At 40.4% G+C, this 14,882-nt stretch overlaps 1 protein-coding gene across 3 annotated transcripts in view; it reads right to left on the bottom strand.

The window, feature by feature from the left end:
- Positions 1-5,758: 5,758 nt before the first annotated feature.
- The window catches only part of stxbp6 (syntaxin binding protein 6 (amisyn)), a 79,400-nt gene continuing 70,276 nt past the window's right edge, over positions 5,759-14,882 (bottom strand). For all 3 annotated transcript variants that reach the window (XM_064321512.1, XM_064321504.1, XM_064321518.1), the window contains one exon: positions 5,759-13,441. In XM_064321512.1, coding sequence (XP_064177582.1) covers positions 13,418-13,441 — 24 coding nt within the window. In that variant the 3' untranslated portion in view covers positions 5,759-13,417. The remainder of the gene's footprint in view (positions 13,442-14,882) is intronic.

Here is a 14,882-nt window from a genome sequence, read left to right as displayed (position 1 = left end):
ATCGCAATCAACTTTAAAAATATCAATGCGAAAGTTCACCAGCCAAGTATTTTTTTAACATATACATTTAACCTCTGCAATTGACACTGACACCGACAAGCATTTGGTCAAAACAGTGAACGTGAATATAAATCCCGACAAGGAAGTAACAATGTCTGTGTAGAATTTACCTTCCGCTCAGCACAGTGTTCACTATCTACCCATCATCACTCATATTAAAGTATGCATGCAGAGACACACACTCCTATTCCCACACACAGACTCATAACTCACACACACAAACACTCCCTCCACACTAAGGTGCGCGCGCACACACACATACTCACTTACACGTTCATGCACGCGCGCGCGCAGACACACACACACAGAGTCTCCATCGAGCTACTTCACAATGATACGGGTATTGTCTCAACATGGGACACTCAGGAGGGAAAATTTAATCACAGCTTTCACCTTTGGCCACAGATCAATGTAAACAGGACCAGACTGCAACGGCTCGATCTATGTAATGACGACGTTTCACAACTCATCCATCAAACCTGGCGGCAGAGTATTGGGAGGCCCCCTGAACCGTCCTCACCCTCACTGCCGCACCTCAGAGTTCTGCCGTCTCCCTGGCGACGAGGGGTACCCGTCTCCATCTCACCATAACTGCAACTGCGGCAGAACAAATATAGAACGGCGAACATCCGTCTGCCTTCCGCACCCTCATCAGTCTGACGGCATGAAGTTGTTTAGCGATGGTGAACTAGTGAAGGTCAAGGACAAACACTGACGCTGAGTGATCAGTGCCCCGACACGCCAGGGACACCATATAGGCACAAACTGTCCCTGGAAGCGATCTGAATTCCAGGTCGTGATAATCGAGAGACGTGGTGAGACGCGCTAAATCGAGAAACCTGGACCGTGCTTCGGTCTGAGACCGGTAAAGGCAGAATTCCAGCTGGTTTCAAGTGTCCCTGTACTTCCGTGCTTATTATGCGCAACGGATCGAAACCCCGTTAATCGCAGCTCTGGTGACAGTGATGCTGAGATCTCACCAGCTTGTGGGTGATATTAAAAAGGCCGTCAAAAAAAGGCTCGAGGACCACACAACACCAGGTTGGTCACTGTCACGTTCACTCTATTCACTTTTAATCACAATGATTTCATAAAATGTATTAATTTTAGCACTGAGCTTAGCTGCCATTAGAGCTGTTACTGTCTAATTACTCCCTGCGTTATTTAACGACGTCACATAATAACCGATGCAGTTATTTATAGAAAATCTATTTTTGAAAGCACTCCTTATCCCCACCCTCTTCCCCTCGGCTCGGCTTGGCTTCGCGCGGATGGCGTAGCGGTAGCGTCTCCATCTTGCCGGTGAGAGCAGCGCGAGAGGCGCAGTGTGGATAATAAATGATTACTCCAGCGTAGCTGACATTGCACTCCGCGGGAACTCAAAGGCAGAGGAAGATCCAGAGCCAGATTTAGACTAACAGCTGCTCTACACCTAGCCTCACATCACATCTGCCAAGTCATCGTGGCAGGACACCGAGGTGACTTTTTCAGCATCTCTATATCCACGAGGAAATTTCAACCATGCAGATTCAATGTATCAGATAATATCACACAAATATGCTATCTTGTGTGTGTGTGTGTGTGTGTGTAATACGGTAGACGCATTTACTGACAGCAGACTAATGGGCATCAGTATTAATAAGGGGCTTATCAATAATGTGCATAAAGAACATTAATGGGACATTCTCTTATAAATCAGACTCATTTGGAGATAGCCAAATGTAAGCTAAAGTACTTATGCAGGTGAAAAGAGCCTCAGAGAAAGCATGGGCGCACAAAGACAGGCAGAAGATTCATATAACCTCATTCCAAAAAAAAGAACTCCTTGCAAAATAGAAATGCTGTATACATTGCAGCTTTGCCTATGCAGTCACCTCACCAGCAGAATATGTGCCAACTTGCAGATGAGCCAAAATGGGTCCGATTTCACACAGAACGACTGTATTCAGCTTGTAGAAATAACACTATCAACACCCTTCTTTAGTAGAAATACACACATACTTGCAGTTTTTATCAGTTCACTAATTAATACTGCTTTAGACTGCTGTGCTGTGAATAACCTAGTCTTATAGAAAGTGGGTGATGCTTGCTTCAGTAAATTAAAATATATTACTGTACAGCAAGTGTGTGTGTGTGTGGGGGGGGGGGGGGGGGTGGGGGGGTCAGATTAAAGAACTCATTAAGTTATAGAAAATTTCAGAACTGGCTATGATAAAAATTAATTTCACACCAAAAAAATAAATAAAAATGATGACACAATGTACCTACAGAATTAAATTAAATTACCCCCGCAGCTCACCCCTGAACCTCGAGTGATTTAGCCAAATATTAAAAGTCGTACTAAAAGTAGTAAATGAGTATTTTTGGTCGAGGGTGAGCACAGGAAATTGAATGTAGAAATTAGGCGTACAGACGGCAAATGAAAAAGTACAGAGACAAGTGTAATTCCTTTGGCCCCATCACCTATAGGTGACATTTGTAATCTTTTCTTTTAAATGACAGCAGCAGATTAAAAACTGGACTGGCATGGCACTGTCTGAACTCAGTAACACTAATCTGCATGCTCCGATTCTCTCCTGCCACATGCTATTTTTGCCAGATGAAAGACCAAAGCTCCATTTATACAGTATATATACATATCTGTGGTGACTCTAATGTTCATGTACATCAGTGAAAAAGCAGACCTGAAGTGGCAGTTTTGCGCATATGAAGTATATGAACTGAAGTATATAAGTTGACATGAAACCACTACACTTTTCAGAAAGGTTAAATTCTCTTAGTCCTTTCACACCGACTGCTACACACTGGTTTTCATTAAAAACAGGTCAAACTGTCAAAGTTGTCCAAAGTCAAAAATATTCATATTTGGTTCAGATGAGGTAAACACTTTGGTGCTTTTCCTGCTCTTTGCAGGTTTGCTCGTTTCCCCTACCAGGGCCCTCTTGTTCAAATAGTGCAGAATTTAAATAAAAAAGCTTAGTTTTGCTACTGAGATCTAACAGGGAAGCCGCACACAGAACAGCCTGGCAGACCATGGCAGGCGTGGATTGCACAGGTCAAGTCGTGTTCATTGATCAACACATGGGTGTTGGCTGTCCCTGCATCACTGTCGATAGTCTAGAATCCTCAGACAAACGAGCGGGAAGGTTACACGAGGAACCAGCTCCCTCTAGTGTCCAACCGCAAAAGTGACACCCAGGACTCAACATGGAACAAGCAGGCCACATTAGGACAATAAATAACGCATCCTTTGAAAAAGAGGGTTGCAAACACCTCCCCGATCCGGCCTGTGCAAAGCCCCATCTTCAGGAATCAACGCACTGATTGGAAAGTTTTTTAAAGCAAAGCTGGCATAATGTATTGCCTTCAGGACAGAGAGTTATGGGATGATGGTTTCAGCCCAAGGAGGTTTATGAGGCACTTTATCCTCTGGTGCCGTAAAGATAGATCACACATTTCAACATCATCGCTGTACACACTCCCCTCCCTGACCTGTCAAACTCCCCGCATCATTAATTATGGCATTAAAGAGCTATTAGGGCAGGCAATAGCGGGAGATATATATGCAGTAATAAGATCTAATCTTGCTTGCTCTGACACCTCGACGGCTGCATTCAAATTACCATCTACAGGGCTTATTTCCTGCTCTCACTGTGGTTCTCTCTGTCCTGCTGTTAGCTAGATGAATGCCCCCCCCCTTCCCTTCCCCCCTCCATTCACCCCCTTTTCCTAATCTCATCATCAGAGTGAAGGGACCCCTAATTATTTAGCCTCCTGTGGACAGCATCTGTGCACTTTGAGTCCCCCAAGTTTCAGAACAACTTTAGTTGATTCACCTACACTTCTCTGTCTGTGCTATGCTATGGTATCTCAGGTACAAGTCTGAAAAGTCATTGAGCATTTTTGTTTTGTTACTGAATGACGCCAGGGAAAGTTCCGGTTCAGTTGGACCTACTGAGTCTAGTCTGGATGTCTGCCCATGGCACAGACATCCCAGAATGCACCCTGGGTTTGATCATTTTTGTTGTCTCTCTTTAGCAGCACTGCTTGTTGTGCAAGAACTTGCTGTACAACAGACTGCCTGCTAACTGGTGTCTGTACCCCGGAGGACTTACATTACTCAATTTGCATCTCACACACAGTATCCTGTGTGCTAATTATGTGACCGGTTTCTTACCAGTACTCCTTATGCAAACCTTTCAGGAGACCATATCAACAAGGTAGTGTATGCAGCTCAGAAACAACTGACTGAAACCCAAGGTAACATTACCAGTAGAAAGAGATTTGACTTAAGGGCTTTGGATAAAAACTAACATAATTACTGACCGACTGAACAGCTGGGAGTGAGGCAGACTCGGAAAACATCTTCAAATAAATGTGCAGACAAGTAACAGCAGGTAGTTTAGCATCCCTGTTCACAATCCTCACAGCTGTCTCCTGCCAATCCCAAAAAAGAAGTCTAGACACTGGAGTATCAGAAATTTTCCTGATCATGATATTCCCAGCACTACTGACGGCCTTGAATGGTAGGACCTGAATCTGTAAAGTGTACAGACAGGCTGTCTGAATTACAGTGTCATCTCAAATATCCACGGCGTGTTCACAGATGAGAATCCTGTGCATAAATTAATCATTTTTATTCTGGGTCATTTACAGTTTGATTTGAAAATGTGGGACATTATCATAAACCACACAACAGAAGGCAGGGGTTGCAGGCAGATAGTCACACTGTATAATGCCAGTACAATTTGTAGTTATCAAATTAAGGCAAAGAAAAAATAAAAAACTCACCTTACTGCACCGCATCTTGTAATACAGTAATACCACCAGTGGAGAAACACAAAACTCACATCATAAGCAAGGTCAACCCTAGCAAGCCCGTGCGTAATGACCAACTCTACTTTTTGCTAAACCCAACTTGAGAAAAATGTATGAATCTGAAACATAAAATACACTGCTGACACTCAGAGGTTTTACTGCACAGTTGGCAGTAATATGCATACACAATTTCCACTAAGATGTGCACCTGCTTTCAAAATCTCCCCTAATTAAAGCGGAATCTGTGTTCTTTCAGCAGGGAAATTAAATTTTTTTTTTTAATTCAACTGCAGGTTTACGCCAACTAATATTTTGATGAAACAGCAAAACGCAGGAGTGCTCAAAGAAGTAAAAACCATTTACAAACAGTAAACATGTCTGCACAAAATTAACATTGTCTACTTTTCCTAGAACTCTAGAACATGAATGAAAAAAGCAAAGAACATGTTATGAAAATGGGAGGATACATTCTGCTTTGGTTTATGATGTTGGTTTTATCATTTGTTTTAAAGTAGAAGACGTTTTGGGTTCTATCCTTACGTTAAATCAACTACAAACAGTTCTTCTAAGCTGGTTCACCACCAGGAACCTCATCAGTGCATACATACCTGCATTCTTCTACCAAAAATCCCAGAAAACTACCTGAAAAAAAAAATCAACACCATATATAAATTAATGATTAGAACTGTAAATGCAACAGCACTGACCATTAAAGGAGCAATGCATCTACTGCAAACAAGCGCACTGGTCAAACACCAGTCCTACATCTCAAAGTAGGTTCTGTGAACTTTGCCAGATTCATATCCGAAACCATTTCAGTTGCAATGCTTTTATTGTCTTATGTTGCAGATTTTTAAAAAATACCAGAACAACAAGAATGTTCCACATCATACAATGTTTAATGAGGACCATTTTTGCAACAACAGTCTCACTGATGTAACGGTAGCACAGACACGCTGTACAGCACAAATCCATGTTCCACCTCGTACTGTCGCTATCAAACAGTGTCTCCTTTGGTTAAGGATTAGGATTTTAGCAAAGATAGGGGACGGAAGGAAGAGAGCAGGGATGCATGATATTGAAATTCTGGGCCTATAACTGATATTTATCTGTCTGTGTTGTCCAATGCCCAATGCCGCTCCATGTTGCATTATACAGCCCAAATGCAAACGGAATTCCAGCTTCTGTATTCATAAAAGAATAACATCAGCACAGGTGCCAATTCGAGACGGAAAATGTAATAAATATATATTTGAGTAACAAAACATTTAAACTTGCTTTATCATTAAGCAGAGAGCATGAGTCTAAGGAGCTACAGAGATTTCAAAGCATAGCTTTAAAAATAAATAATAAATAAGACTTTCAGATGAATATGATTAGGATACCTTTCATTTGAAGCTATTTTTAGCCAGTACAGATGCACCCCTGATATCCTGCACCCCCAGAAGGAAGGCTTTCCTGAAAGGTAACTGACTGCACCAGAGATTCTGAAAGAGCTTTCACAATCAAGTCATAGTGTTCAAACTGAACTTAAGACAGAGACGGCGACACTTTTTGAAGGGGACAGTTTTTTGGTAAAACACGCTTGCATGTACATCTCCAACAGTTAAAACAAGAGAAAAACATCAGCAGAATTTTACACATTTATCACAATACACATCTGCAGTTCTCCAAGACTAAATGTGACCTATCTGATTCAATTAGATTGAATATAAATGACATGGTAACTAGATATATGAATCTGACATTTTACAAATACATTCTTCCATATGAAACAACCTGATTTACGTGTATTGTTTCTAACAAGGGCTAAGTCTTAATTATGCATAATTTGACCACAAAGATTTAATGGAAACACACATGTGGTTTTGTTGCACTTTTCTATAATTGTCTTTGATAAGGTCACTATTTCTAGAGGCAAGACCCCACAAAATGTACTTGTCTATGTCATGTCTAGAACACTGACAACTGAAGTGACTGACCATAAATTTAAAAATTCATGAAATAGTAAAGGCAGTGACACTCAAACTGCTTCTTACTGTATAAAACCTGGAATTTGATGTATTTGGCATAAGGTAAACTTTTGGTTGTATTTAAAATTTGTTATTTGTCAGCTATTTTTCAGAAACTAAAACAGGGGCTTTAGAGCTTGCCCACAGCCCTTTGAATGTAATGAACATTACATAAAACCTGACCTGTGAATAATAATTTAAACAATCACGCTTATAAACCCCATTTGTTTCAATTACAGTCATGGAATGAAGTTGACTTGTCACTTCCTATGCTACGGGGCCCTCTAGTGTTTCAGTTGAGAACTGCAGGTTTCGGTTCTACAGCAGAACACCAAGATGCTCGACTCTCAGTTGCGTAGCCTACCATTTACATGCTGTACCATGCTAACGACGTAACAAACAAATAAACAAAGTAAAGGGTTATACGTTCCTACCAGTCCGCTTGAACACTAAACCCTGGTGGTCCCATTTATTGCATTTTTTTTTTACAAAACGTTAATAGGTTTAGCATCTACAGTACCTCAAAACTGTAGTCAATTTAATAGACCAAATACATGTAACTGTTACTTAGTTAAAACTATGAAAAGGAGTAAGTAGTTTGCAATAACGTCTGTTGCAAGTATTTAGAATTAATGATCAAGAATATCACTAAACATTGTTGCCTTCTTAATTCCGAGCTTGACAAACCTTTAGAGTCCCAAATCTTACAGATGAGAATGAAAAATGAGCAGTTTTCCTTCAAAAATACGTCAAATCTGGAGTGATCTTTGGCAGCAACTCCCTAGATTTTTACCATTTAGATCATGGAGATTCAAGGGATGCCTTGTTTTGTATCAGTTATACTGCTCGTTATACTTTGAACAGAGCCTTTCCTGGAGCTATACCAATGCATTTGTGTAGGTGAGGACAAGCAAATAATAATAATAATGATAATAATAATAATAACGTACTTCAGTACAGGCATCAGATCAGCACCAGATCATCAGTGAACCATAAAGTGAGAAAGAACAATATTTTTAAGGCAAATAAAGCAATGAACCCTGATGACACCCTGGGACTGCCCTGCCCTCACATTTCTCCGTGAATTCCTAAATCTCTCCCTAATGCGTTAGGATGCAAAGTGAGCACAGTTTAAGTCAATGATGTTTTTGAGGAAATACTTTCAGGTAAAAATTCTACTTTATTAAGCACCCATGGTACACATGCATTTTTATATTTCCACACACTGCATCCTTCATAGCTGCATAAGCAGAAACATAAACAGTCTTCCATTTCTAAATCACGGTAGACAGTAATAATGAACATCTTAAGCCCAGTCCCAGACTTCATTAAGTACAGGACACTTTACTTGCCTTTACATTTTGGTTTTAGATGAAGTTTCACTCTCACGCAGTTACCCTGGGTCACCTTGCATGCTCTTAAATACTGTGTACATACACAAACAAAGCACAACAACAACAATAAAATGTTTGTAACTTGGGTCATAGTCGTGGAAACACTAAGTTAGTAAAAGGCACTGACTTAGAATCATTGCACTTAGAATATGTCAGGTCTACCTGTGTCACAAGATACAGGAAATAAATAGGAATTAAAATTTAAGGTGAACATAAAGGCAAAGCTGGCTTTTCATACAGTCATCTCCAATGGGAATGTACAACAGTCCAAACAGTTCACACAAGTATAACCATGATGAAATGCAAAAACCATATTATGACATAGTTAGAGTATTGTTATGGTTGCCAGCTGGCTACCTCAACTCCCCCAAACAACTATGGTTACTTTGATATAGTCAGAGACCCCTTGTTAAACTTCAAATTTACATTTATTTGTACGTTTTTACAACAGTCCTATCAGACCGTGCAAAGAATCTAGGACACAAGGAGACTCTCCCCCGATCACAGATACAAAAAGCAAAGAGAACAAAGCAGCCTATATCAAACTTATGCTCCCTGGTCCCAGCGGTATCAGATACGTTTCTGGCTTATTCTTTATTTGAACCCCTGCCTACTGAAATGAAGTAATTATTTTGCTTAATGAATTCAGGTGACGGCATGCCAAAGGAACTCAGCATGTCACCAATTCAGTTTCTGAATATCCAGGCTCTGACTGCTATGAGCCATCATACAAATCAAGCTTCGGGGAGAACAAAAGCCGAAATACCTCTGGAACTCGAGGACCAGGGGTGACTAGCCTTGGCCTAAATAACAAAATGAAAAAAATGCATTTGATGTTTGTCACGTTCACAAAATGGCGAGTGCTTCCTAAAGTCTGACTTACCGGCATATTACAAACTGAGAAGCGGACTGTTCTGAATCACTCTCTGAGTTACCCAGGTGAAACCATTTGTTTTTACATAGATATACTGACAACAAGGCAATACAGTCAAAGATCTATAAAACATATTAAATCCTGCATTTGATTATTTTAACTAGCTAGTGCTATTTGCCCAACAATGAACAAGCAAAATGTATTCTTTTGTCGAGCTCTGTTGCTGTCACATTTGATCATTGTGGAGAGGGAGTACTCTACATTTTAGTTTTAGCCAACTCTAAACACAGCTAAACACACCAACATACATGGAACCACAGATGTCCTGATAATGCTTGAAAGCATAGCTGCCTAAAGAATCCTCAGGCTTAGCTACTGTTAGCTTTGTTAAGAGCCAGCCATCAGGTAAGTTACCTGACTGACTATCTACCAATAAAATACTGATGCACTAAGTATTAGCTAAGCACACACAACATCAACAAAGTTAACATTATCTTATTCACTCTGCTTAAAACATACCACATTTAAAAAAAACTGAATTCACATAAATGATAACAATGTGTTACAACAACGTAAAGTACAGACTGCTGTCATGAGCTACATCCTGAGAGCGATACCGTCATCGCAGCACTCATCAAGGATTAGTTAACTTACTCCAGATGCTCTGATCTGTGGATATTCCAAAAGTGATGTCAACAACAACAGACTCGCTTCCTCAACATATGGCACTTGGCAACCAGATTCTGCGGCAATAATTTAGATTTTGACCAGGCATGTCCATAACACCAGTGTCTAGTACTGAAGAGAACTTTGAGTTCCTTAATTCCCAGAAGAAAAAGAAGAAAAACAGGCACAAACTTCAGCTCTCATCTCCCTGCACCAGACATTCAATACAATGGAATGACAGGAGGCAAAGTAGTGCATCTCGCCTCAATAAAGGGTCTCTTGCTGTTGTGCACTTTTTGAGGTGTTGGCTCAGGGAAAAGTACTCTGGCTACCTACATTATCACAAGCACCCAAATCAGTGTATCCTTTCATACAAAAAAGAAAAAAAAAACAGCTAAGATTACTCAAATTACTCAAAGAAATTGAAAATACTGATATGAATTAAATCATGTATGAAGCAAAAATAATGTTCTCTGGATCTGAGATGAATTAATAACAGGCGTAGTCAGAAGACTAACAGTAGTTCAAACCCAAATAAAATCCTTGTGTGTGGGTATGCTTCAAAGGGAGCTGTTATGGGATGGGATATTTAGTGCTGAATATGGGTTAGGTTAAGAACAGCCAAGTCAAATTTTAAAGAGCTAATGCTATCCTTCACCACAGATACTTCATAAGAGCAACATCCCAGCAATTGCAAGAGATGTGATGCTTCTGATAAAAAAAGGTAAATGCACACAACATTTTACCTAGACCACAGGCAGCCCTTAATCTGTAAATCAGTACCTACATGCGTTTTAACTTCAGTACCTACATGCGTTTCCCGATATCCAATGGAAAATACCTGGAACTCTGTCACGGAGTAACACCAGGTAAAAAAAGGCCTGATCAAAACAACACCAACTTTCTTACGAAGGCCTGCCATGCTGGAGGACGGCGTGTAGCACAGTGGGTAAGTAACTGGACTTGTAACCCAAAGGTCACAGGTTCGATTCCTGGGTAGGACACTGCCGTTGTACCCTTGAGCAAGGTACTTAACCGAAATTGCTTCAGTATATATCCAGCTGTATAAATGGATACAATGTAAAATGCTATGTAAAAAAGTTGTGTAAGTCGCTCTGGATAAGAGCTTCTGCTAAATGCCTGTAATGTAATGTAATGTAATGCTATGACACAGGCAATAACTGGGTGCATCTCAATAGGACAAGTTCTCATCTCTTAGCTCTTCACTGTATAAGACAAAAATTACCATGCAGAAGGCCTATCTGGCAGAACAAAAGAACCAAGGGCAATCATAATGACAAGAATAAAGTGAACAAATGCAGTTGTTGTTATCAGAGAATCAAATCTGGCGTATTTACAACGATGACACAGAAGATCGCCCCCTTGTGGTCAGACATAACAATGCAAAAATACAACTAAAGGCATTGGGGATTGGTGCTTCTATCTGCCATAATCACCAGCTATAGTCAGAAACTAAATTTAAGCTGAATATCAACAAATCTTTATAATCACAAAATGTAAAATGCAGTCTATAATGTTGAAAGATATGGATATTTTACAGTACAGTACAACCTGACAGAAACATGAAAAAATTCCAAAAGACTTACAGGTGTCTCGTTTCATAGTTTGATAGAACTGGAGAGTGCTCTATGGAATAAAATTGTATGTATGCACAGTATTTTTTTTATTTTAAAACGGACAAAAAGAAAAGGTTCTATCCTCACTACCAAGGCTCTATATAAACTCTGAACTCGCACCAGCAGCACAATTTACTGTACATGCATCGCCAAATTTACAACCACAGCACAGACCAATTATGTATGACACAGTGGTCTGTTCCTGCCTACACTGCTCCACATATGTTTGAGGTGTACACATGACAAACACCAAAAGAATAAATACTGCACCATGAGGCACCTTCACACGAAGCTCAGCTGAACAGTCAACTTGGGTTACTGTTAAATAACGTATTCTGTAAAGTCTGCTACAATGCTAAGTAAAACATAATTTAACGAAAGATAAAACAAAGTTGGCACTTTTTTCTGGAATTAAAAATGTTTCTCTATTGAAATGTCAGTAAAAAAAAAAAAAAATTAAAGATGATGTGACTAACATCACATATTCAGTAAACACAGTTAAATCGAGTAAAATCGAGACGCTGATCCTGATATTTGACCTATTCAGTATGACATGGTATAGGACAGGTTACAGCCAATTCCTCAAAGAAAAAAGACATTTCTGAAAAATAACAAATTCAACTATAATATTAAACATACATATTTTACTTCAAATTGGGATAAATATCAATTGTTTGGGATTAGGCATGAACGTAAACAGCTTTATGTGGAACATTGGGGCTCATTAAGGATTTAAAAGTTATTTGTGTGTTATGAAAAGTTAATTCCAAGATTTTTGCATGTAATTAAAATTGGTTGTTCAATTTTAAAATGATTCTAAAATACATAGAAACTTCTCCATAACATACTCAACCATAAAACCTGTTTTCCATAGAAAAAAACTGAACCAAATCATTAAACAACCTCATTACTGTTACAGAAACGTACCTCCTTAAAATAACAACCAGTTTTTTTGCTTTTAAACTGCTGGTGAAGCATTAAAGTTCAAGTTCTAAACTAATCCAAATTATTTAATACGTACACAATAAATACTCATACAAAATTCAGTTCAAAGCATGAAAATGTAACAAATGAAGGTGCATTTATTTTTAGTGTTTCTTTATTCTATTTTATAGCAGGTATTACAGATCTGAATAAGAGAAGAGTGTGCCTTTTCCATTTAATAGTGCCAACTGGAGTTTAAGTTGGGAGGTTCCCCTGTCATGAGGTAAATATATTAATAATGTAACTATATGCTTATTCATAAAGCTTCTCAATCTCTTCAGATTTTACTGTTCCCATGCTGCAGAGCAGCTTATCCATCTCCTCATTTAACATCCATCTAAAACGTGTCAAAAAAGTTTTTTTAAAACCTCACTCTGCATTTGCCTTTCATTTAAAAATACTGGAAAACAAAGAAATAAATAAATTCCTGACTTGTCAGAAGTAAAGAGATAAAAACCACATTTTTCAAATCAAAACAAGGACTGAAATGTTGGAACGACTACTCTCCCTGGCATTACAAATGCTACTAACAAAGAGTTGTTGCCATGATGAACATGAGCTGCAGTGTAATTGGTCACACTGCGTCATGTGACTCGCAGTTCCCCTGGTGCAGGTCAGCCCAGCTCTTGGAGGTTGCGGGGCTGCCACAGACAGTGGACTGTGAAGGCCCCGTTCCTCTGAAGAGAGGGACAGTTTGCTGGGGGAAAGTCTCCATGTTGTCGTCTAGCTCGGACAGTACAGAGGAAGGACGGGGGGGACGGATGACAGTCAAGTTGGTCCTCAACTCCTCAGCTGTGCTAATCTTCAAACCGTCACTCGTAACGAACACTGAACGTCCAAGGATACAAATCAAAGATCGTTATCGTTATTAATACAATTATTACAATTCTTAAAAAGAATAAACTGTGAAGCGCGTCTTGGGCCTGTGCAGCTCACGCCCCTGGCAGATCCCCCAGAGATTTGGCAATGCTTTTAACTCTTGTGCTTCATGGCAAGCTGTAGGGAGAGATGAGAGAAGAGCAGGAGCACAACAGGTCATTTTCAGCCAATCAAAAATCCCTTCTCCTGACATGAACTCCTATCACAGGCCAAAAAAAGAAGGTCAGGTGGACAGATAAGCCAGATTCACAGATAGGGATGGGGGAACCTCAAGGTGGGTTAAATTGAAAGCCTATAGCTCTGTGATATGCAAATTCTGCAGTAACTGAAAAACGTATGCAGGGTTTTCACTGCATTAGAGACCACAAGTAAGCTTTCCAAGAAGTTTCTATACTTTCGAAATGTCAAACCACTATGTTCCCCACTAACAACGAGAGGAAATGAAAAAAAAAAAAACTGCTTTACGCACGGAAATGATGACTAAGGTCAAGAAATGATTTCAAACGATGGGAAGGCAGGGTGCATAAAACTGGCGATGAAGCAGAAAGCAACGGCATGCGTGAAAACGAATGTTCGGACCCGCAACATCTTACAGGCAGCAGAGGGGGCTGGGAGCCCGGCCCTCTTTCCCGTTTAGGCAGAGAAAGAGGCACTCAGAGGCAATACTCAGAACTAACAAGTGGGGGCAACAAAACGACACGAACGCATCTGCCTGCAGGTCCGCGTTTCACAACGCTCGCTGCTTCAGACAGGACCACAGCCCGTAGCCAGCAAAGTCCCTAAAGCTTACAGACAGAATGCTTGGGAAATTCTCAGTTGATATCGCAAGAAATTGAATTGGCTAAATAGTAAAAAGAAAAATGAGGCAATTAATTGCTAGAGAAGACCAAGAACTGAAAGACAGTGAGGCCGTCAATATTGCAATTTCACAATCAATTTTAAAGGTAAGAGCCAGGCAGTTTCTCTCAACCACTGAGTAATATGACTCCGCAAAGAGTTCATCTGCAAAAGGCCGAGGGGCGTGGGAGTCCGTGCAAATGGGCCTCAATTAGCCGGACTCCGCGCTGAAACATTAGCCCGTTATTTATTCATTTATCCTACCAAGCGCAAAACGGACCCATTAATAAACAACTTGATTAAGGCACGCCTCCCTCAGCAGCACGTCGGTGCGGAATGCGTGTCCTTTGGGGGCGTGGCGGGGAGAGACTCCGCTTAAACAAGTGCGAAGGGAAAACGCGGCTTTAACACCGTACGTTATAAACGAGGGAGTCGTGCTCGGCATGCGCAAGCAGCAAATCTAACACTAGTTTTCATTTCTTTCTTTTTTTTTCGCCATTTTCCCAACACAAATCAAATTATGCTTATGCATATTAACAGCACCAGGGCGATTAGTCCCCGTGGAATGGGATGGACGCGCTCGAAAGAAGCCATTCTAACAGCCCCTCAAGAGGACGTTTCCGAAACTCCGACGGCACTGGGGAGAACGAGAGAGAGAGAGAGACGCTAACAAGTAGAACACGGCATCGGCGGCGTAAACACCGCCGTCAGCCGCGAACGA

This window comes from Anguilla rostrata, chromosome 1 (assembly GCF_018555375.3).
Source record: "Anguilla rostrata isolate EN2019 chromosome 1, ASM1855537v3, whole genome shotgun sequence".
Lineage (NCBI taxonomy): Eukaryota > Metazoa > Chordata > Actinopteri > Anguilliformes > Anguillidae > Anguilla > Anguilla rostrata.
This window is presented reverse-complemented; position numbering and strand designations above follow the sequence as displayed.